This window comes from Bidens hawaiensis, unplaced genomic scaffold (genome assembly GCF_021521415.1).
Source record: "Bidens hawaiensis isolate Kalapana, Puna unplaced genomic scaffold, B.hawaiensis_p1.1 tig00007885_1, whole genome shotgun sequence".
NCBI classification, from domain to species: domain Eukaryota; kingdom Viridiplantae; phylum Streptophyta; class Magnoliopsida; order Asterales; family Asteraceae; genus Bidens; species Bidens hawaiensis.
In genome coordinates, this window is record NW_027491548.1 from 911,068 (window position 1) to 935,174 (window position 24,107).

The 24,107-nt window shown below is 39.8% G+C and overlaps 2 protein-coding genes across 3 annotated transcripts; one reads left to right on the forward strand and one right to left on the reverse strand.

The window, feature by feature from the left end:
* Positions 1 to 3,868: 3,868 nt before the first annotated feature.
* Positions 3,869 to 18,749, forward strand: LOC143636350 (uncharacterized). 2 transcript variants are annotated; one of them, XM_077103968.1, is made up of 3 exons: positions 3,869 to 5,081; positions 16,467 to 17,651; positions 17,787 to 18,749. In XM_077103968.1, exon 1 carries the CDS (start codon positions 3,910 to 3,912, stop codon positions 4,975 to 4,977), a length of 1,068 nt encoding a protein of 355 aa, XP_076960083.1. In that variant the 5' UTR covers positions 3,869 to 3,909; the 3' UTR covers positions 4,978 to 5,081; positions 16,467 to 17,651; positions 17,787 to 18,749. The 2 variants fall into 2 exon arrangements, with proteins under 2 accessions (XP_076960083.1, XP_076960082.1); XM_077103967.1 differs by having other exon boundaries at positions 16,467 to 18,749.
* On the reverse strand, positions 11,556 to 13,987 carry LOC143636341 (uncharacterized). Its single transcript, XM_077103963.1, has 3 exons — positions 13,045 to 13,987; positions 12,098 to 12,586; positions 11,556 to 12,019 (listed from the first exon to the last, which is right to left on the reverse strand). Exons 1-3 carry the CDS (start codon positions 13,985 to 13,987, stop codon positions 11,556 to 11,558), a joined length of 1,896 nt encoding a protein of 631 aa, XP_076960078.1.
* Positions 18,750 to 24,107: the final 5,358 nt, after the last annotated feature.

Below are 24,107 nucleotides of genomic sequence, written 5' to 3' on the forward strand. Positions count from 1 at the left end.
TACCCGGTTCGAGACCTCGGGTCGTCGGACCTTCAAAACCGAAACTTTCAAAACTTGTGTTAACGTGTGCATGGACATCCTTCTCATCTAAACATCCTTAATGTCATGTGTTTTGATGTCCTTGATCGTCGAACTTAGCCGTAAACACCGGATTTCCGGTGGTTGGAATCCTAACAGTCGCCGATTCAGATGTAGGCGAAGTTAGGGTTTAGGCGAAGTTATCCGCAACTTCGCATGGGGCTTAATTTCGCTTGAGGCGAAGTTATCCGCAACTTCGCCTGAAGCTTAATTTCGCCTAACACTTATCTTCGCCTGAGGCGATGTTGTGATAAGGCGAAGTTAACATCAACTTCGCCTAGATCATTTTACTTAAAATTAATTAGACGAACTTACAGATGAAGCGAAGTTGTTCCCAACTTCGCCTCACCTATAACTTCGCCTATACATGTTTGATCACAACTTCGCTCATGGTATAAAGCGAACTTGTGAGTTGCTTAACGGTTATCTAACTTGGTTCGTTTAGTGCAGATATGGCTGCTGTTGGAGGAGCTGGTGGTGATGACGGTGACGATCAGAGGCAATTCTTTCCAGCTCATAACCAGTTCATCACTCTAGATCCAGATGCAAAAGGCGTGGAGGACTACAGGGAGATTATTACCTTTCTACTGCGCTCAAGAATATTTCACGCTATCACAACTACCCTGCCTATTTCACTACCGAATATTGAAGACTTTTGGCAGACGGTAGAGTATGATTGCCGGGTTGAGCCCCCGGTGATGCAAGCCACCGTTAATGGTCAAATTGTTCAGTTTTCCTCTGAACACATACGGGTGGCGTTGCAATTTGGAGAAGAAACAAGAGATGACCCAACGGAGTTTGTTGCTCCTTTTCGTGATGGCGCGTTCCTCAGGATGGGGTATGCAGGTCTCTTAGGGGATACACAGCGAAGGAAAGGATTTTTATTAGATCAGTGGCGCTTCCTAATGCACATCATGATAGTGTGTATGTCAGGACGGAAGGCGGGCACTGATGGAATGGGTGCGACGATGCAGTCTGCTATGACTGCCCTGGCTTACAATAAAAGATATTCTTTTAGTCAGATGATCTTTTACGAGATCGATCGTCAGAGGAGGGCTGTGGCGCGTGAGCGGTTTACAATGTATCCACGATTCCTACAGATGATTTTAAATCATGTGGCTCCGTCGCTACCTCAAAGACGCCCTATTCGATACGTGGAATGTGTGACGAAACGTATCTTTGCTCAGTGTCGCACTTCCAGCGCACGAAGCAAGCCTGAGCTGCGTCCCAGGCATACTCCGCTTTTTGGGTATCTTATTAACCCGGAGTATGTGCCTGCGGCAGGGGACGAGTTTAGGGACCCAAGACAATAACAGGCGGCAGCACCCCAGGCTGTATCAGCTGCGCCTGCTGTATCTACTGCTGTATCTGCTGCTGTGCCAGCTTATGAGATTGATCTTGACGCCATGTTCGGCGGGCAAGGGTTGTTTGATATGGACCGAGTTGATCCACATGAGAATATTCAAGTCTCGGGTCCACAAGCTGATTTTGATGAGGTGATGGAAGAGGCAAGACAGATGATGGTGAGACATGAGAGAACGGTGGGTAAGCAGAAAAGAATTGTCGATGACGAAGATGAGGAAGATGATGAAGAAGAGGCTGTGCAGCTGGTGCGAAAGCGCTCAAGAAGGGAAACGACAGGTATGGGTGTAGGAGCCGGAGAGACTTCAAGGTTTGCACGTTTTGCTCCACCTGCCTTGTCTGGTATGTCCCTTGTTCCCACCTCTGTGCAGGTATCGAGTACAAGCGCTACGGTTGTTCCCGTAGTGGCTACATCGTCGGCTGACCTTCCACAGATCACAGCCGTCCAGACGTCGGCTCCAGAAATTGTGTCTCTACCACCTCAAACGCGTACTCCACCGGTGGTAGTAGCACGATTTGTTGAGTCTACGATCACCACTTCTGCAGGAGTATCGGGTACGGTACCACCTGCGGACACGCCCAGTTCTGACTCGGAACGGATAGCTTCACTAGAGCGGATTGTAGCTGAGCAGTCAAAGACTATTCAAAGCCTAGTGGAAGCAAATCAACTGCAGGCATCCCTCCTGGCTGAGCACTGGAAAATAATAGATGCCTTGAAGGAGTTCTTGGCATCTCAAGGGGAGATGAGCTGTAGAGGAGATGAGTTGAGGACCAAGCGTAGAGAAGACCGAGACGATGATCCCAATGCACCGGAAGGTGCAGGTGGTGAGCTGCCAAGAACCTCACAAGCTCTTGGGGCTTCCACAGCTGAGGGGGAGTCTACCGAAGCGGCTGGTGGTGATGATGTAGTGATGGTGGAGGATGACGTGATCGATGCGCTGAAGGAACTTGATGATGACATGTTCAGCGACGATGTGTTATTTGATGAAGATGTTCTGCCAATCAGTGAGATTGAAAAGATTGGTGTAGAAATTGTTGTTGAGAATGTGATAGAGGAAGGAGAGATTGTGGAAGAAAATGTCGAGCATGAGATCCCTGTGGTTGAACAATCGACTATATGTGAAGATGCTGCGGTTGACAACACTGAGTGGGAAGAACAGCCAAATTGGAAGGAAGGCTGCGCTCAGTGGTTTGTAAAGACGAAGAAGCCTGCAGTACCAACGATGTTCAAGAAGTCATACAATATAAAGGGATATGCAGAGTCGAAGAAAGGAATCATATGCTGGTTGTACGATGAAGAGTTGAGATTATTTGTGATCAAACGTTACGACGGCATTCAGTACTTCAAGAGGATGTTAAGATCCCTAAATACCTTACCGGAGTGTGAGGTGAAAGACTTAGCGAGACTGGGGCTGATAAACAGAAGTAATGATAATATGGCGAGGATGATTGGGAAAATTGTTTGGAAGGAGGCCATCAAAGATAAAAAGTTTGAACTTCTGAAGCCTCAGAAAGGGAAGTTAGTTGAAGATAAAGATAGAGGGATGAGGGCAGACGGCAAACCATGGATGGTTATGAAGTATAAACCAGTCCGTAATTTAAAAGAAGTGCCGATGAAGGTGATGCCCAAGAATGTCTTAAAAGATTTGAAATGGTGGTACGTGGACTGTGAGACTGCTGAAGCGGTCATGGAGGATGAAGATGAGCAAGAGATTATGAGGGTGTATGATCCTATGCACTTGGTCAATCTGTCTCAAGCCGACTTGCAGGTACTACACGCTAAGAAGATTTTCTACATTCCAGCTTGGAAAGAGGAAGCTAAGAAGTACCAGAAGCTGGTCTCTGTATGTGTTAGACAGGGAGTGCATGCTTGAGGGGATGCAGAGAGAAGACGAGAGATTACAAGACACAAGCTATGAAGATCAAGATATGAAGCTACTGCCAAGGGGGAGTCTGTTGGTACATAGATGTCAGTAGTTCATAGTCTAGCGTTTATAATCGAGTCTGTAATGTAATTGTGTTTAAGTTTATCTTTATGTATGTAAGCGAAGTTGTCAACAAGTTTGCTTAGGCGAACTTGTTGAACACGCGAAGTTGTTGACAAGTTCGCCTAGGCGAACTTGTTCAACGAGCGAAGTTATTGACAACTTCGCCTGAGGCGAAGTTGTCGTGTATTTAAGTAACCTACGGGTTACTGTTTCAGTGTTGTTTTTCGAGAGTTTGTTTGAGAGTTAGTGATAGTGTGTGATCATTTCACGTGTCAAGTGTCTGTAATAGACGTGGTTCGAGTTATATTATAACGTGGTTTCGTTAGTATCGTGTGTTCGTGTTTTACGTATTCTACGCTCGTAACTACCTACGCAGGGATTCCGCACCTGCGCAGATAGCGATATCCCGTGTAAGATCCGTCCGGGAACCTACAGTCATCAAACCCAAGGATCCTTGATCACTCAGCCAGGATCGACTATTATGGATCCGAGGTCCATGGGTCACCAGATTCAAGGATCCTCTAATTTCCAGGAAGGACCTTCTGTCCTCAACCAGGGGTTGATGGGTCAGCAGATTCAAGGATCCTCCATGTTCCAGAGAGGATCAGCGATCCTTCAACCAGGATCCTCTAGGATGTCTCACCCAGGATCCTACAACTCCCATCTTCAAGGATCCTTCTTCGAGGATCAAGGATCCTTAGGAGTTCAACATCAACGATCATCCGAGGTCCATGAAGGAGATATAATCCCCATGCAGACCATCGCTTCTGGTGGACCAACTCCTGTAGCAAATGCATCTTATCTCAGCTATTCTTCTAGAATGCCAACATTCACGCAACAAAGAGATAACTTGTATGATCCTATATCCTTAGATGCTAATCGTGGTTCCATGCAGGATGCAGGTATTAACCAAGCTATGGCTAAGGAGCTGCAAAATCTCAAGGATATGATATCCAGTGTACCAGGGGTGGTCCGACCGGTTCCTGAAATTCCAGAGGGTAGTCACAGGTTGTCCAGATTTGCTCCACGTATCTGTGACACTGAGATCCCTAAAAGATTTCAGACTCCTAACATGAAGACTTATGATGGGACCACGGATCCTGAAGAGCACGTTGCCCAATACAGGGAAAGGATGGAGATTAATCCAATCCCTGAAAGGCTTAAGGAGGCTTGTCTTTGCAAAGGTTTCGGATCCTCACTAACAGGATCCGCGCTCAAATGGCTGCTAAGTCTTCCTCCCTTTTCTGTTACATCATTTTCTCATTTAGTTAACTTGTTCAACAGTCAATTTTCCTGTAGTAGGAAATTTGAGAAGTTAACTAGTGATTTATACCGCGTTATCCAACCTAGTGATGAATCCCTTAGGGATTTTGTTACGAGATTTGGCAGGGAAGCTCTGGAAATCCCAAATCTTGACATGACTACTGCTTTTGAAGCATTCAAGATGGGAATTCAGAGGAGCTCCCCCTTTTATGATGATCTTGTGATAACTCCATGCAGGACTCTAGATGAAGTCAGGAACAGAGAACTCCGATTCATTCGATTATAATATGACAAAAGGATCCAGTATCCCTAGTGAGATCAAGGAGGATATGATATCCTTCTTAAAGCGAAGAAAATCCACGTTTGCCTTCAAACATTCAGACATGACAGGTATCTCTAAGGAGGTAATTACTCATAAGTTAGGCCTTGATTTATGATGTGTGTGATATATGTATGTTTTTATTAAATATTTTTCACACTTTGTTGGGTTTTAAAAATGGGTTTTCACTTAAACTTAATAAAACACACACAAATGGCAAGTGTACAAATCGTGTAAGTAATATATTCGCGGTAAGAACCGAGTATCAATCCGTGGACATGTAAATTTTAATTAAATCCTTGCATTTTAAAATAACCGTGAGAAATCTCTTAAGAGTTTTTGTTTTTAAAAGTAATTTTTTAAAGTGACTTATAACAATAATATAAAGCAAGCAAAAATATGATAATGGAAAGATTCAAGATTTAAAAGCTATCACCTTAACTTTAGAATCCACTTGACTTCTTATGATGGTAAACTCAAATATATGACAAATTCACTATTTTAATTTGTTTATGGAAAAGAGTAGTCACTAGTTATACATAACTATTCATTTGATTTTTTTGGAAAACTAGTATAAATTATACAAACTAATCACCTCAAATCATAATTGTAAGTGAACCTTTATGTTGAAATTTAAGGATATAGATTATCATTAATTACGAAACTCAAATCTAACAACCATTTGGAAAGATTACATGAAAAACACCTAATCCACCTATGGTTGATTAAAGTAGAAAAAGTTCAAGTATTCCTTTAATTTATAAATTTTCAACCCAAGTGTAATATCAAAATAGTTGTGTTAACAAAATACTTATAATATTACTTAACAAGAATATCAATTTATAACAAATGTTCAATCTTTTTAAATCTAAACATGAGGATATGTGTTTAACCAATTTTCATGTTAATATGCAAGAATTATTTTAACTATTTCTAGATTAAAAGTTATAAAGTTGCAAGAACAACATTTATAAATAAATGATAAAATCAAGAGTCTTTCAACATAACAAGAAATACCATTTATAATTCTTGTATATTAATTTCAATTGTTTAAACACAATATTTCATCAAAGGATAACCAAGAATTAATCATTATTTCAACATAAAATTACCATATATTATTTTAAGCCATCAAAAGTTATCAAGTTCATCATAAGTTAAGGTGATATGAAGAGTTTAGCTCATGATAATAATGAAATATACATCAAAGTAAAAGAACATAGCATTCATAATTAACTTTAAGATAATCTAACCCAAGAACCAAGCTAGATGATTATTTGAATGCTTAGAACCCCTTCTTGATGTTGTATGGATCTTCAAGAGCTTCTTCTTGCCTTCAATCTTCTGGAATTATGGTGATAAGGGAGTGTTTTTGTGTATGTAATTCGGTGTGTCAAGAAGAGAACACAAAAGACCAATTTATAGGAAAACTGCTGCAGGAGGCACATGGTATGCCAAATTCAGCACAGCCCATGCTGGTCCCCAAATCTTTTACAAAATATCTTTGTACTTGAAGCATGTACACACATTTGACCATCGGGTGTGCCAAATCAAGCATTGGCTGTGTGAACCCTTGTTGGCCGATAACAGTACTTTTTGCTTCCATCATGTTAGGCATCGGGCTGTGCCAAAGTGGGCACATGGCTGTGCTTGACCTTTCTAGATGACAAATTGTACTTTTATTTTTGTTATGTAGACATCAGGTTGTGCCTGACTAAGCATTGGGCTGTGTCTTCCTGGGCATGGGGCATGCTTAGCGCTGGAAGTTCATTTCATCGCCATTTCTTCTAGAAAATTGCCCGTTTCTCTTTTTTTAGCTCGTTTATCCCTGGAAATTCAAATTAAACAAGTTAAGTATCATTTCTAACTAAAATTCCCAAGAAATACCACAGATTGGAGCGTATTTGATGTATAAAAGATGTATAATTTTGTGTACATCAAACATCCCCACACTTGAACCTTGCTTGTCCTCAAGCAAGCTAAACATGAAAATTCTCCAAATGGTAAAAGATAACGAGACCGTAGCTATAACATCCCCAAAAAGTTAAGGTGACCCCGAAGAAAGATACACGAACAACCCAACCAAAGGAGATCTTATGAATATATGTAGTGATATAGGAAAACATGGTTTGTATTTATGAGTTTCTTTTTATGCAAAATTACACGTTCTCACAATGTTCACTCACACTCGGTTTTATATCTGTTCATACATGTAATGTTGTATGTATATGAACACTCTTGTTAAAATGCCACTTGTGAAAAATAAGCTTGTCGGGGGATTCATTCTCCACCCACTTATTGAAATGTTTGCATAAACAGGGAGGTAATATATGTTGGCGTTTGGTTGGGATAGAGTGTGGAAGGTTTGTTGGTTTAAGGTTCATGGGTTTAAAAGAAAAATAATTATAAACAAATGTATCTTGATCGGGAGCTGTGATAAATCTTCCATGCTTTTTGAGTTCACAATATTTGCTCCTTTCATCAACTTTTGTGTATGTTGATCTTCTTTTGAGTTTTTTTTTTTGGGTATGACTATATACAAAAATAGAGACCAATAATTGAAACATATTTCTTGACTTCCTTTGGTCTTCTTGAAACTTGATCTTGAAGTAAAAATGGTGTAAAATTGTTTGAAATTGAAGAGGTTGATGTGGTTGGATGATTTTATGCTGGGTAAAAGGAAATGTTTCTTTGGAGTAGGGTTAATGTGTTTTTTAATGGTATATGAGGAAATGTTTTGGTAGGTCATATATTACCTCCATCTTTATACAAACATTTCGGTCGGATCTCGAAAGGTATGCCCAAACAAGTTCTAATTCACACGAAACAAATGACTAACTCAATCCGCCAAAACGTAACCGATGATATATTGTAATAAGTCTTGAAGCTTTGCTCACGAAAACAGAGGGATTGGGGTTAAACGCCACATTTTGCATAAAGTTTTTCTCAATAAATACAAACCATATTTTTGGTGTTCACATTAAATTAAAGTTGATTCGGTGGTTGGTTTGTACGAGCACTTTTCGAAAAAAACAACCTTAACCCATGGTTTTGTCAAAAATTTATTAATGGATTAACGGTCTTTATTTATTATTATTAATATTCTTCTTTTTTTGACACAAAAATTAAAATTTGGAGAGATTTTTAAAAAATATTTTATTGGACAAAAAACAAAGTTCAAGTAAATCCCTCCCCACACTTGAATTTCACATTGCTCTCAATGTGAAAAGATATATAAAAATGCAATACAAAATGTAGGAAAAGAATGAAAAGTAACTCCCATATATGTCGGTGACGTAGGGCTGCATCCGAAATCCACACTTCTCTTCCAGGTAGATGTTTCAACGAAAGAGGCAACTACCATCGAAACAAACATCAAAAAATAAAAGTTATAAAAATAAGATAACATAACGTCTAGACTGGGCACGGAACAACTAGTACCCCAAACACGCTGAAAATTGTCTAGACATTTCCCGAAAAAAAAAGTTTTTTTCTTTTTTTTTAAGCAAAAACTATGTGCAAGTGCCAAGTTTTTGGTTAAGGGTCTTGGCTAGACCCGAGGCTTTCTTTCAAGGGTTCTTGGAATGGAGGAGCATTACCTCCGAGACGGTTCCAGTTTGTCCTTCGACGTAGAGTTTTAAACGATGACCATTGACTTTAAATGACTGACCATCTCCATTTTTGATTTCCACGGTCCCGTAATCAAAAACTTTCTTTACCAAATATGGGCCTGACCAACGACATTTAAGTTTTCCGGGAAATAAACGCAACCTAGAGTTGTAAAGCAAAACACGATCACCCGTTTTGAAATCTTTGTGTTCTTTCAAACGCTTATCGTGTAACAACTTAGTGCGTTCCTTGTAGATTGTGGAATTCGCATAAGCTTGATTTCTTAATTCTTCCAGCTCATGAATTTGCATGAACCGAGTCTCGCTTGCATCGACCAAGTCAAGATTAACGGCTTTTAACACCCAGTATGCTCGGTGCTCCAGTTCCACAGGAAAATGACAATCTTTTCCATAAATCACCCTAAACGGTGTGGTACCGATAGGAGTTTTATGAGCGGTTCGTAAAGCCCATAATGCGTCATCTAGCTTTTCAGACCAATTCTTACGATTTTGCCCGACTATTTTCTCAAGAATACGCTTAATGCCCCGGTTAGTGACTTCAACTTGTCCACTGGTTTGTGGGTGGTATGATGTTGAAAATCTGTGGTGGATACCATAGCAAGACAAGGCTTTTTCCATTTGGGCATTGCAAAAGTGGGTCCTTCGATCGTTGATTAAAGCTTTTGGGGTACCGAATCGTGAAAACAACTTCTTAAGGAATTTGACAACAACCCTAGCATCATTAGTGGGGAGTGCTTGTGCCTCAACCCACTTAGAAACGTAGTCAACTGCTACTAGGATGTATCGGTTTCCAAAGGAACTTGGAAACGGTCCCATGAAGTCAATTACCCAAACATCAAACACTTCACAAACTTGTATGGCCTTTTGAGGCATTTCATCTCGTGCAGAAATGTTGCTTGCCCATTGGCATGCATCACAAGATTTTACAAGGTCATGAGCATCTCGAAAGATGGTGGGCCAGAAGAAACCGACATTATGTCCTCCCGTGGGTCCTTCATGACAATGTTGGAGGATTTTTGTTGCTTCATCTCCGAACACACATCAACGAACGACTTGATCGGCTTCGATCCTGAACAGTTGTGGATCTTCCCAAAAATAATACTTGAGATCAGAAAAGAATTTTTTACGCTGTTGGTGTGTTAATCCTTTTCGCATGATACCACATGCTAAATAGTTTGCATAATCGGCAAACCAAGGGCACTCGTCTTCTTCTTCTTTCAGAATCGTTTGAATGTGCATAAGAACCTCATGGGGGAAATTGTCATTTATGTGAGACCCCAGTGGTTCGTGTGAAGCTAAGCACTCCAAACGCGAAAGATGATCGGCGGCGACATTTTCTGCACCCCTTTTATCTTGAATTTCGATATCAAATTCTTAAAGTAGCAAGACCCAGCGGATTAGTCGAGGCTTTGCATCTTGCTTATTGGAAAGATAGCGAATGGCTGCATGGTCGGTGTAAACGATGGTTTTTGAAAGAACAAGATAAGATCTGAATTTGTCGAAAGCAAACACCACGGCCAGCAACTCCTTTTCGGTGGTTGTGTAGTTTTCTTGTGCATCGTTGAGAGTCTTGATGGCGTAGTAGATTGTGTGAAAATGCTTATCTTTCCTTTGGTCTAGAACTGCTCCTATAGCAAAATCGCTTGCGTCACACATGATTTCGAAAGGTAATGTCCAATCTGGAGCAACCATAATCGGAGCATTGATAAGTTTATCTTTCAAAAAGTTGAAAGCTTTCAAACATTCATCAGAGAAAATAAATGGTGCATCTTTTTCAAGGAGTTGGGTCATTGGTCGAGCGATTTTAGAAAATTTTTTTATGAAGCGGCAGTAAAAACCCGCATGACCAAGAAAACTCCTGATTGCTTTGACAGATGTTGGAGGTGGGAGTTTGGAAATTGTTTCGATTTTTGCTCTGTCAACTTCAAGTCCAGCTTGAGAGATCTTGTGACCGAGAACGATGCCTTCACGAACCATGAAATGACATTTTTCCCAATTAAGAACTAGATTTACTTCTTCACATCTTGTCAACATTTTTTCCAAATTCTTAAGACAATGATCAAAAGAGTCTCCGAAAACAGAAAAATCGTCCATAAAGACTTCCATTGAGTGCTCAATCATCTCGTGAAGAATGGCTACCATGCAACGCTGAAAGGTAGCAGGTTCATTGCATAGCCCAAAGGGCATTCGCCGGTAGGCAAATGTGCCATAAGGGCATGTGAATGTAGTCTTTTCCTGATCTTCAGGAGCAATGGGAATTTGAAAATAACCAGAAAAACCGTCAAGAAAGCAATATAACATTTTTCCAGATAAACGTTCAAGCATTTGATCAATGAAAGGGAGTGGAAAATGATCCTTTCTTGTGGAGTCATTAAGCTTGCGATAATCAATGCAAACCCTCCAGCCTGTGACAGTTCTCATTGGTATAAGCTCATTTTTCTCGTTCATTACCACAGTCATTCCTCCCTTCTTGGGTACAACTTGAATCGGGCTTACCCAAGGTGAATCAGAGATAGGGTAGATTAACCCTGCATCAAGGAGTTTGATTACTTCTTTCTTCACGACATCTTGCATGTTGGGATTCAGACGCCTTTGATATTGAACTACAGGTTTGTAGTCTTCCTCCATGAGGATTTTGTGGGTGCAGAAAGAAGGACTAATTCCTTTGATATCCATAATTTTCCATGCGATGGCTTTCTTATGAAGTTTGAGAAAATTGAGCACCTTTTTCTTCTCGTTAATCGACAAGTTAGCTGAGATGATCACAGGGAGTTGAGATTCACCTCCCAAGAAAGCATACTCTAGGTGATCTGGTAATTATTTTAACTCCAAGGTTGGTGGTTCCTCAGTGGATGTTTTAGCTTTAGTTTCAAGTTTGAGATCGACAACTTTGAAAACTTCTTGTGGCGAAGACGTTTATTGGTCCTCCAATTTGATGACTTCTTCGACGATGTGATCCTCTCGAATGGGTTCAGAGATAGGTTTTTCGAGAATTTGTGTATCAAGAGCATTCGAGATGGCGGAATTACTCACATGGCAACTCACAACAGAATCAATAACATTGATGCAATAAAGTGAATCATCATGGTGTTGTGGGTGCTGCATGGATCTACCTATGTCGAATGTGACCTGCTCATCATTTACTCTAAGAGTTAGCTTTCCCGTGCAAACATCAATGAGTGCTCTAGCCGTGGCTAGGAAGGGTCTTCTTAATATGAGGGGAACATTCTTGTCCTCTTCCATGTCGAGGATCACAAAATCTACTGGGAACACGAACTTGTCAATTTTGACTAGCATGTTCTCAACAATAACCCGAGGGTATTTTATGGAACGATCAGCTAACTGGATGCTCATGCGGGTGGGTTTTGGTTCACCTATCCCTAATTTTGCAAAAACCGCATAAGGCATCAAATTGATACTAGCTCCTAGGTCGGCTAAGACATTGCTAACAGACAAACTTCCTATTAGGTAAGGAATAGTAAAACTCCCTGGATCAGTCATTTTCTCTGGAAGCTTGTTTTGCAGAATGGCTGAACATTCTTTGTTCAATGTGACATGAGATAGCTCCTCCAACTTCCTCTTGTTGGTAAGAACATATTTCAAATACTTGGCATATTTTGGCATTTGTGAAAGTGCTTCAACGAATGGAATGTTGATGTGGAGTTGCTTGAATAGCTCGAGGAATTTTTCGTATTGAGCCTCCAACCTTTCTTTCTTCAAACGCGTTGGATAAGGAATTGGAGGAATATAGGTTCTGACTGGTTCCTTTGGTCGTGCGGTACTTGCTGGGACTAGCCTCTCTTGCACCTTTTTAGGAATCTCAGTCTCCTTTTCCGTGGCCACTGGTTCTGAGGTTGGTTCGGTAACCATAGTGGTTCTGCCACTCCTCAAGGTAACTGCATTTACAGCTGCATTCGGGTTGTTTACTGTGTTGCTTGGAAGGCCACCTGGTTGTCTTTCAGAGAATAGTTGAGCAAGTTGCCCCACTTGAGTCTCAATGTTTTGCAAGTGTGCCCTCTGATTCCTTAGCTCTATCTCATTCTTTTGGAATCTCTCTTCGGTTAGTCAGTTCCTTTGCTCAACTAGTTTGTTTGCAGTTTCAGTGTTAGCCAACAATTGTGTTAGAAGACTATTTTTTATGGTTTTGTTGGTTGTTTGTTGACTGGTACTTGGCTCTTGGTTATGGTATTGGGGCTTGGGTTGGTAGGTTTGGTTTTGGTTAAAAGGACGTTTGTCAAACCCAGGTGGTGCTTGGTTGTTTGCTCCATCCTTCCAGCTGAAATTAGGATGACTCCTCCAATTTGGGTTGTATGAATTCCCGTAGGAGTTTTTTTTCGGCTTACGAAATCGACTTCTTCAACCATCATGCTCTGCTGGCAATAGTTCGTTTTGTGTTCTCCCCTACAAGTGTCACACTTGTTCTTCGCCTTCACCAACTCTGTTTGTAGTTGCTCAAATTTCTTTGAGAATGCTTCGATTTGCGCTGTGACAAGAGTGTTGGAGCCAACTTGGTGTATACCCTTGTGTGATGGTGTGGACCTTGGTGGGTTGTAAGCGAAGCTTTTATTGGCTGCTTTCTCTAGAACTTCGAATGCTTCGTTTGGAGATTTGGTTCCGAGATCCCCACCAGCAATTTGGTCGATTGCCTGCTTGTTTTGGCTTGATTGGGCGTCGAAGAATGTTTGGACTTGAAGCCATTTGTTCAGACTGTGATGTGGACATCTTCTTAGCAAGCTCTTGTACCTCTTCCAGGCTGCGTGCAACGACTCGTCTTCGTCGGTTCTGAATCCGGTGATGCTGGCTCGGTACTTTGCGGTTTTGTCTGGTGGAAAGTATTTTAGGAGGAACTTCTCTACAATCTGTTCCCAATTGGTAATTGTGCCAGATGGCAGTGATTCTAGCCAATCCAAGGCAGGGCTTCGAAGGGAGAAGGGAAAAAGCTTGTGCTTAATTTGGTCCTCAGAGCACTTTTCTATTTTGAATGTACCGCATATTCGTAAGAATCGAGAGATATGAGACAAGGGATCTTCATCGAGAAGCCCATGGAATTGAACAGAATTTTCCACCATATGAATGATGCTGGATTTGATTTCGAAGTTTACAGTGATTTCCGGTTGTGCCACGCCACTTCCATAACCTTCAAGGGTCGGCTTGCTGTATTGGTTCATGTTAGGTTCGTTTTCTGGGTTATTGGGTGTCGCCATGTTTTCTTCGGTAGTTATGTCCGCAAACGCCTCGTTTTCTATTGTCTCTGATACTACACGTGAACGGTTGCGTAACCTTTGGTGAAGGTGACGTTCGGGTTCCGAAAGTGGTGAAACAAGCTCAGGGGCGGGCGTGGTGGACATTCATTACTTAAGAAAATATATAAAGAAAACTAAACAACTAAAAGTGAACTACAAGTAAAGCGAAAATAAATAAACTCTTTTTTTTTCTTTTCTTTTTTGAGTAAACTAAGATTAGACTAAAACTAAATAAACTAATATGAACAAATTTTTTTTAACAATTATAAACAACGGTTAAAATAAAAAACTTAGATTAGTATTAAAATTTTACCGTGTCCCCGGGAGCGGCCGCCAAAAACTTGATGTGGTGTGATATATGTATGTTTTTATTAAATATTTTTCACACTTTGTCGGGTTTTAAAAATGGGTTTTCACTTAAACTTAATAAAACACACACAAATGGCAAGTGTACCAATCGTGTAAGTAATATAGTCACGGTAAGAACCAAGTTTCAATCCGTGGACACGTAAATTTCAATATTAAATCCTTGTATTTTAAAATAACCGTAAGAAATATCTTAAGAGTTTTTGTTTTTAAAAGTAATATTTTAAAGTGACTTATAGTAATAATATAAAGCAAGCAAAAATATGATAACGGAAAGATTCAAGATTTAAAAGCCATCACCTTAACTTTAGAATCCACTTGACTTCTTATGATGGTAAACTCAAATATATGACAAATTCACTATTTTAATTTGTTTATGGAAAAGAGTAGTCACTAGTTATAGATAACTATTCTTTTGATTTTTTGGAAAACTAGTATGAATTATACAAACTAATCACCTCAAATCATAATTGTAAGTGAACCTTTATGTTGAAATTTAAGGATATAGATTATCATTCAATTACGAAACTCAAATCTAACAACCGTTCGGAAAGATTACATGAAAAACACCTAATCCACCTATGGTTGATTAAAAAAGTTCAAGTATTCCTTTAATTTATAAATTTTCAACCCAAGTGTAATATCAAAATAGTTGTGTTAACAAAATACTTATAATATTACTTAACAAGAATATCAATTCATAACAAATGTTCAATCTTTTCAAATTTAAACATGAGGATATGTGTTTAACCAGTTTTCATGTTAATATGCAAGAATTATTTTAACTATTTCTAGATTAAAAGTTATAAAGTTGCAAGAACAACATTTATAAATAAATGATAAAATCAAGAGTCTTTCAACATAACAAGACATACCATTTATAATTCTTGTATATTAATTTCAATTGTTTAAACACAATATTTCATCAAAGGTAACCAAGAATTAATCATTATTTCAACATAAAATTACCATATATTATTTCAAACCATCAAAAGTTATCAAGTTTCATCATAAGTTAAGGTGATATGAAGAGTTTAGCTCATGATAATAATGAAATATACATCAAAGTAAAAGAACATAGCATTCATAATTAACTTTAAGATAATCTAACCCAAGAACCAAGCTAGATGATTATGTGAATGCTTAGAACCCCTTCTTGATGTTGTATGGATCTTCAAGAGCTTCTTCTTGCCTTCAATCTTCTGGAATTATGGTGATAAGGGAGTGTTTTTGTGTATGTAACTCGGTGTGTCAAGAAGAGAAAACAAAAGACCAATTTATAGGCAAACTGCTGCAGGAGGCACATGGTATGCCAAATTCGGCACAGCCCATGCTGGTCCCCAAATCTCTGACAGAATATCTTTGTACTTAAAGCATGTGCACACATTTGACCATCGGGTGTGCCAAATCAAGCATGGGCTGTGTGAACCCTTGTTGGCCGACAACAGTACTTTTTGCTTCCATCATGTTAGGCATCGGGCTGTGCCAAAGTGGGCACATGGCTGTGCTTGACCTTGCTAGATGACAAATTGTACTTTTCTTTTTGTTATGTAGACATCAGTTTGTGCCTGAATGAGCGCACGGTTGTGCCTGACTAAGAATTGGGCTGTGTCTTCCTGGGCATGGTGCATGCTTAGCGCTGGAAGTTCTATCATCGCCATTTCTTCTAGAAAATTGCCCGTTTCTCTTTTATTAGCTCGTTTATCCCTGGAAATTCAAATTAAACAAGTTAAGTATCATTTCTAACTAAAATTCCCAAGAAATACCACAGATTGGAGCGTATTTGATGTATAAAAGATGTATAATTTTGTGTACATCAATTTATCTATTAAACCCATCCATTAGAAGCGAAGAAAATTCGCTCCTGAGAGGAACACGATCATACAAAAAGAATTTGAAAAACTTCTTAAGGCCGGTATGATCAGAGAGATTAAGTATCCTCGATGGTTAGCTAATGTGGTTGTTGTTTCTAAAAGAATGAAAAGTGGAGGGTGTGTGTCGATTTTACTGATTTAAACAAGGCATGCCCCAAGGATCCTTTCCCGTTACCACATATAGATTCCATGGTGGATGCAATGATAGGACATGAAATGCTTACCTTCATGGATGCTTCCTCTGGATTTCAACAAATTCAGATAGAACCATCTGATCAAGAAGATACCGTATTCATGACCCCTACCGGCATATATTGTTATATTGCTATGCCGTTCGGACTAAGAAATTCAGGGGCAACACACCAAAGATTAGTCAACATGATGTTCCAGGATCAGCTAGGCAAGACCATGGAAGTTTGAATGGACTCAAAAGCATGATGATGCACTGAAGGCTCTTAAGGATTATATATCCTCAGCACTAGCTTTGATGGAGCCAATTTATGGTGAGTTGTTGTCTCTATACTTAGCCGTTTCAGGTAATATAGTCATTGATGTTCTTTCCAAGGATCATGAAGGTCCACAACATCCGGTATATTATGTAAGTAAAAGCCTCTTAAATGCAGAGGTCAGGTATTCTCACATTGAGAAATTAATTCTTGATTTGATTATTGCCTCAACCAATTTGAGACATTATTTTGAAACACCATACTATTATTTTGAGAACTAATTATCCTGTTAAGAATGTACTTGGAAAACCAAAGTTATCAGGAAGGGTGGCCAAATGGGCTGTAAAGCTGAGCGCGTATGATATTCAATATGAACCAAGAACAACCATCAAGTCACAAACATTTGCAGACTTTGTGGCTGATTTAAGTAGTGACATGCAGAAAGAAGCCGACTTGGAAGTCCAGCAACTAGAGGAAACCAAGGATCCTTGGATCCTCTATACATATGGAGATTCCAACGTAAGAGGAACAAGATTAGTTGTCCTACTAAAATCGCCACAGGGGGGCATAATACCCCAGTCAATGGCATGTGCATTTCAAGCCACCAACAATGAGGCAGAATATGAAGCACTTATCGCAGGTTTACTCTTAGCCAAACAAATGAGGATCAGGTATCTTCAAGTTTATGTAGACTCTTTACTCATAACTAACCACTTTAGTGGTTCATACACTGTAAAATGTGAGAATATGGTCAAATATTTAGAAATTATGAAGAAATTAGAAAAATCCTTCGAGTTGTTTAGTATCTTACAGGTACCATGAGAAGAGAATGCTGGGACAGATGCCTTAGCAAACTTAGCATCGTCCTTGAAAATTCCAGATGACACAAATATACCTATCATCCACATATTGTCTCCGGCAATAGGGGGACAAGAAGCGATGGAAGTAACCACAGACCGTTCTCAAGAATTGAAGGATCCTTCATCCTTTACAAAAGCAAAATCTTGGATCCTTCCAATCAGGAAATTCCTCCAAGATGGAGAAATCCCTACAGGATAAAATCCTAAAGCCTTCAGATTAAAGGTATCACAATTCATTATTTTAAAAGATATCGTATATAGAAAATCTTTTGTAGGTCCCTATTTGAAATGCATCGAGGATCCTGAGATACGAGAGGTACTCCAAGATCTTCACGAAGGCGATTGTGGAACCACACAGGTGGAAGAACATTATTTTCCAGGATATTTAGGACCGGATACTTCTAGCCGACAATGAAGACTGATGCAATGGAGTATGCAAAGAAATGTGATGCTTGTCAAAGGCATGCAAACATCCTTCATCAGCCAGCTGAACCTATGTATCCTATATCCTCTTCATTGCCTTTCATGAAGTGGGGCATGGATATTGTAGGAAGGCTACCAAAGGCACCAGGCGGAAAGGTCTTTATGCTTGCTATGACTGACTACTTCTCCAAATGGATTGAAGTAGAATGATTTATGCAAGTCCGAGAAAGGGAGGTTATATCCTTTATTAAACGAAATATTATAAATAGATTTGGTATCCCTTCTGAAATTGTTTGTGACAATGGTTCCCAGTTTATTGGGAAAAGAACCACTAACTTTTGTGACAGTTGTGGAATCAAGATGATTACTTCCACGCCGGTTCATCCTCAAGCCAATGGTCAAGCGGAGTCAAGAAATAAGATTATCATCAACAACTTGAAGAAGAAGCTAGGATCCAAGAAAGGCAAGTGGGCTGAGGAACTTCCTTACGTTCTTTGGGCAGATAGGACAACACCAAAGAATGCAACAGGTCAAACACCTTTCTCGTTGGTGTTTGGCTCAGAGGCGGTCATCCCTATAGAGATGGTGGTTACAGCCAGAACGAGCATCCGTGATCCTGAGGTCAATGAAGAAATCCTTCTCAAAGACTTGGATACTGTTGAAGAAATCAGAGACCTTGCCAAGATCAGAATGGCAACATATCAACAAAGGGTAGCTGGGGCATACAACAAAAATATAAGAATCAGAAGATTTCAAGAAGGAGATTTAGTTTTAAGGAAAGCCTTCCAAAACACAACCGACCCGGCTGATGGGAAGCTAGCACCCAAGTGGGAAGGTCCTTATCTGATCGAGTCAGAAGCAGGAAATGGGGCATGTCATTTGCTCACTATGGAAGGCAACATGCTGCCAAGAGCATGGAATGCTATTCATCTCATGAAGTACTTTTTCTGATCAGGATAAGATATTCTCTGAGGATCAAATATCCTTAAAGGATCATGGATTCTGAAATCGATAATATCTGTCTAATTACTTATTCATTTCAGATTCTTGTTACTTTAATATCATATATTCTTAACGTTTGTCTTTTCCAAGCTTTAAATAACAATGCAGATTTCGATAAGATGTTCAATGACTAAGAGGTTGGCCACCTCTCCATCGCATTTAAGGTACACCACTGTTTTCCTTGGCCTAGCCCATGTTTGGGTATGACCCCCGATGGTCATATCCTCTAAGGTTTAAAGGTTTTCACCTTTCTTATAAATTAGAGTTTCAACACTCTCGCCTGGAGCGCACGCTATCCAACGTATAGTCCGGGGCAGCGGGACCAGTACACACTTAGTGGCTGACAATTTCGTTGTCTTCGGCTGTATGGAGGATCCTATGATTTATGGTAGACGTACCATACCACCGGTTTATAACATTTTCATGTTATCTCACGTTTGGGCTAAATCCCGGTTTGGGCGAGTCCCCAGTTGACATCCGTATCATTGGGCCAGTCCCCAGTTTGGGCTTGTCCCCAGTTTTTGGGCTTGTCCCTAGTTTTTGGGCTTGTCCCCAGTTTAACACCAGTTTGGGCTTGTTCCCAGTTCACGGGCTTGTCCCCAGATTACACGGGCTTGTCCCCAATTGCACAGGCTTGTCCCCAGTTTATTTTATGGGCTTGTCCCCAGTTTGTTGGGATTAATCCAGTTAATATCATAAGTTGTTTGCATCACTTATCCTAAGTTTGATTACAAAGATCATAGAAGGATCAACATCTAAGTATTCAACATCCTTAAATTATTTTTTACAAGGATTACGGAATGTTCAACGCTTATGGTAACTTAGGTCAAATTAGTCCTTACGGTAAGATTTTTACCTATCGATTTACATTTATTTGGTTAAAATATTTGTAAGTTCTATTACTTAAGGATTTAAAATCTTTAAATTATTTTTGCAAGGATACTCGATCCTAAAATTTTTACTCAAGATTATTTCTTAAAACTTTCAACAAGACTAAAGCTATATCAAACAAACTTTCACAATAACAAGTAAATAGTCAAACGTTTTATATTATTGAACATAAGTTACCTGGACTTACCCAAATCCTTAACCCGGACTTCACCATTTAAATATGGACCATCCACCCGGGTTAAACATGTGTTACTAGCTGATCATGATTTGCAGGGAAAATAAGAAGTTTTGGATATATAGCTTGAAAGGAAGTTCTCAAACTCTGTAGATATATGATAATTATATCTAGCCTGTCAAATCTCATCTGTTTTTGCAGGAAGTCTGAATTCAAAGGCAAAATGACAGCTGTGATCTTATCACAACCGCCATTTGGGGGGCAATTGTTAGGGCACGGAAATTTGACACTGTGGATACGTTATACTGGCATATGTCTGGATCAGTTATCCTTAGCATGTATTCCAGATCATATCAGGATCAAGGATCCTCAGTACCTATTAATAATTAACGGTTGTTCTCATGTGTAGTCTTATATTAAGCAGGTGTAACGTTTAGAAGACTCAGTCTATCCACTAACTCGCAGTCAAGAAGATATGGCACGTGGTCAAATGGCTGTAAAACGTTTAGTGGGGATAATGGCGGATTTATAGGACTTCTTTTTGTGTCACAAATAACTGAGTACTGAGGATATGTTATTCTTGAAGACGTGTCTGGATCAATTATCCTTCCGAAGAGTTCCGGAGCTATGTCAGGATCATGGATCCTCGGTATCTGGTGTTGTTAACGGTTGTTTCTCATGTGTAGTCTTATATTTGATAAATATAACGGCTCAAGGACGTGGTCTAACCTAAGATTTCGCTACAAGGCACCTTCAGCACGTGGTCAATAGTGAAGACTAAGCTAGTGGGAGTAGTGCCAAGAAAATAGGAATTATTGTTAGTTGTAATTTCCTTTATAAATATCGAGATAATGATCGATTAGAAGGACACTGGTATTCACACACACTTAGAGCAGAAATCATAATTCTCTCTATACACCAGCATACTATTGTAATATCGATCACAATCTCCAAACACTTGTAACCTTTTTTGTGATTAATAAATTGGTGATCGACGAGTTGTCATCACCCGGGGTTTTTTTCTTTCGATCTGAACAAGATCGAAGGTTTTTCCTCGTACCAAATCACGGTGTTCATTTCATTCTCGTTCATCCAATAGTTGATATTTGCATAGCACTATACCTCAAATAACAGATTTGGATACATTATCCTTAGCAGATTTTTGTCCAAAACAATTACCACAATCACCTTCGTGAAAATATTTAAGCACCTATTGGATTTCAGGAACCTCGATGCACCTCAAGTATGGACCAGCAAGAGATTTCTTGTATAGCTTATCATCTAATAAAATGTATTGTGATACCTTGAGTTTGAAGGATTTGGGATTCTCAATTGTTGGAATCTCTCCAGTTTGAATGTACTTCTTGATTGGGAGGATCCATGATTCTTGATTATTCGAGGATAATGGATCCCAAAGTGCAATTTCTTTGTCATTCGTTATCTCCCCAACTTCTTGTTCTCCTATTGCTGGTGAGAGAACATGAATGATTGGAATCTTCGTGTCTTCTGGAATTTTCAGAGATGAGGCTAAATTTGCCAAAGCATCTGCCCCAGCGTTTTCTTCCCTTGGTACCTGTATAATACTAAACAATTCGAAGGGTTTTGCTAATTCCTTCACAACATCTAGATATTTGATTAGTTTTTCTCCTTTAACAACATATGAGCATTAAAGTGGTTAGCAATCAATAACGAATCTATATATACTTGAAGATACATGATCCTCATGCACTTAGCTAATTGCAAACCTGCGATCAAAGCCTCATATTCTGCCTCGTTGTTCGTTGCTTGAAACTCACAGGCTATAGACTGGGGTAATATGTCCCCCTGTGGTGATTTCAGTAGGATCCCCAATCCTGTTCCTCTTACATTAGAAGCTCCATCAGTGAAGAGTATCCAAGAATCCTTGGTCTCTTCTAGTTGTTGGACCTCCAAGTCGGCTTCTTTCTGCATGTCGCTACTGAAATCAGCCACAAAGTCCGCGAGTGCTTGTGACTTGATAGCTGTTCTTGGCTCGTATTGAATATCATATGCACTCAGTTTCACAGCCCACTTGGCCGTTCTACCTGACAACTCTGGCTTTCTAAGGACATTCTTAACAGGATAATTAGTTCTCAAAATAATAGTATGAGTTTCAAAGTAATGTCTCAATTTAGTAGAAGCCATAATAAGTGCAAGAATTAACTTTTCTAAATGAGAATACCTGGCTTCTGCATCTAGAAGACTTTTACTTACATAATAAACAGGATGTTGTTCACCTTCATGATCCGTCACAAGGTCAGCACTTACATCATTTTCTGAAACAGCTAGGTACAAATATAAGGATTCTCCATCCACAGGCTTCATTAGAGCTGGAGCTGAGGATAAGTAATCCTTCAAGGCTTTGAGCGCAGCCTCATGCTTTTCCGTCCACTCAAACTTCTTATTCTTTCTAAGAATGTCGTAGAAATCTTTGCACTTCTCGGAGGATCTTGAGATGAACCTATTGAGAGCGACTATTCTTCCCGTGAGCCTTTGGACATCCTTGGCGTTTGCAGGCGACGTCAGGTTGATAATTGCTTCAATCTACTCGGGGCTTGCTTCTATCCCTCTTTTGGTCACCATATATCCTAGAAGCTTTCCAGCCTTAACACCGAAATGGCATTTTGACGGATTCTGATTCATGTTATATTGGTCGAGGATATTGAATGCTTCTTCAAAGTCTCTAAGGTGATCCTCAGCTTTTCCATAGTCTTCCAACTGATCCTCGAACATCATATTTACTAGTCTTTGGTATGTTGCCCCTGCATTTCTTAGTCCAAACAGCATAGCAATATAACAGTATATGCCGGTAGGAGTCATGAAGGTTGTATCCTCTTGATCAGATGGTTCCATCTGAATTTGTTGAAATCCAGAGGAAGCATCCATAAAGGTAAGCATTTCATGTCCTGCGATTGCATCCACCATGGAGTCTATATGTGATAACGGGAAAGGATCCTTGGGGAATGCCTTGTTTAAATAGGTAAAATTGACACACGCCCTCCACTTTCCATTCTTTTTTGAAACAACAACCACATTAGCCAACCATCGGGGATATTTAACCTCTCTGATCATGTCGGCCTTAAGAAGTTTTTCAACTTCTTCTTGTATGATCTTGTTCCTATCAGGAGCGAATTTTCTTCGCTTCTGATGGACGGGTTTAATAGATAAATCAAGGCCTAATTTATGAGTGATTACCTCCTTAAAAATACTTGTCATGTCTGAATGTTTAAAGGCAAAGGTAGATTTTCTTCGCCCCAAGAAGGATACCAAATCCTCTTCGATCTTGCTGGGGATACTGGATCCTTGGAACACCTTTTTATCTGAATCCTCGGGATCCAAGGATACTTCTTTAATGTCTTTCTCCCGAGCTTCCAGAACGTCCCTAGGATGTTGTTGTGGTTGCTATGCCACAGTCTACTTGGCTGTTGGCTTCATCGATGATGAATAATAGTTCTTGGCCTCCACTTGATCACCGTCTATCCTTACTACTCCCCATGGGGTAGGGAGCTTGATGCATTGATGGTATGTAGAAGCCACTGCTTTCATTCCATGTTGCCAAGGCCTGCCTAAAATAACATTGCAACAAGAAAGGTTATCAATAAAACATAATCTTTGATAAGAATTTAACCCTTCGATGTATATCGGGAGGTTGATGTCCCCCAATGTTTTCTTGGTTTCTCCACTAAAACCAACTAGCACTGATGTTCTTGGGATGATTTCTGAATCCGGTATGTTCATCTTCTGAAGGACATCATGTTGGATAATATTGACCGAGCTACCATCGTCAACTAGGATCCTGCGAACATAATGGTTAGCTATAAATAAAGTAATAATCAAACCGTCATGATGAGGATCCTGGATGCTTGATTTATCTTCTTCATCGAAGAAGATTCTTTTGTCAGTGGTCAGAGTGGTGGATATAACCGGTCGGTCCCTGCTATCCAATTTGATTTCCTTGGCGAGCCTCTTAGCTGCAGAGAAAGAAGTGCCGCATATGTCTGACCCTCCAAAGATGAAATTGACCATGCGAGCGTCTCGATGAGGATCATGGATCCCTGTATTACCTTCTTGTTCAAAGAATATTCTTCTATCAGTTATTGAAGTAGTGGGGATGAGCGGCCTTCTTTCATTATCCAACCCGGTCTCTTCAGTGGGCTCCTTCTCTGCAGA

Bases quoted from the DNA above. Each gene is read 5' to 3' on its own strand.
- LOC143636350 (XM_077103967.1), top strand. From the start codon at position 3,910: ATGGATCCGAGGTCCATGGGTCACCAGATTCAAGGATCCTCTAATTTC.
- LOC143636341 (XM_077103963.1), bottom strand. From the start codon at position 13,987: ATGTCCACCACGCCCGCCCCTGAGCTTGTTTCACCACTTTCGGAACCC. The intron at 12,587-13,044 runs GTAGGGGAGAAC...AAAGACAACCAG, and splicing joins GAAGAACAAGTGTGACACTT to GTGGCCTTCCAAGCAACACA. The intron at 12,020-12,097 runs GTTTGTCTGTTA...TTGCAAAATTAG, and splicing joins TATTCCTTACCTAATAGGAA to GGATAGGTGAACCAAAACCC.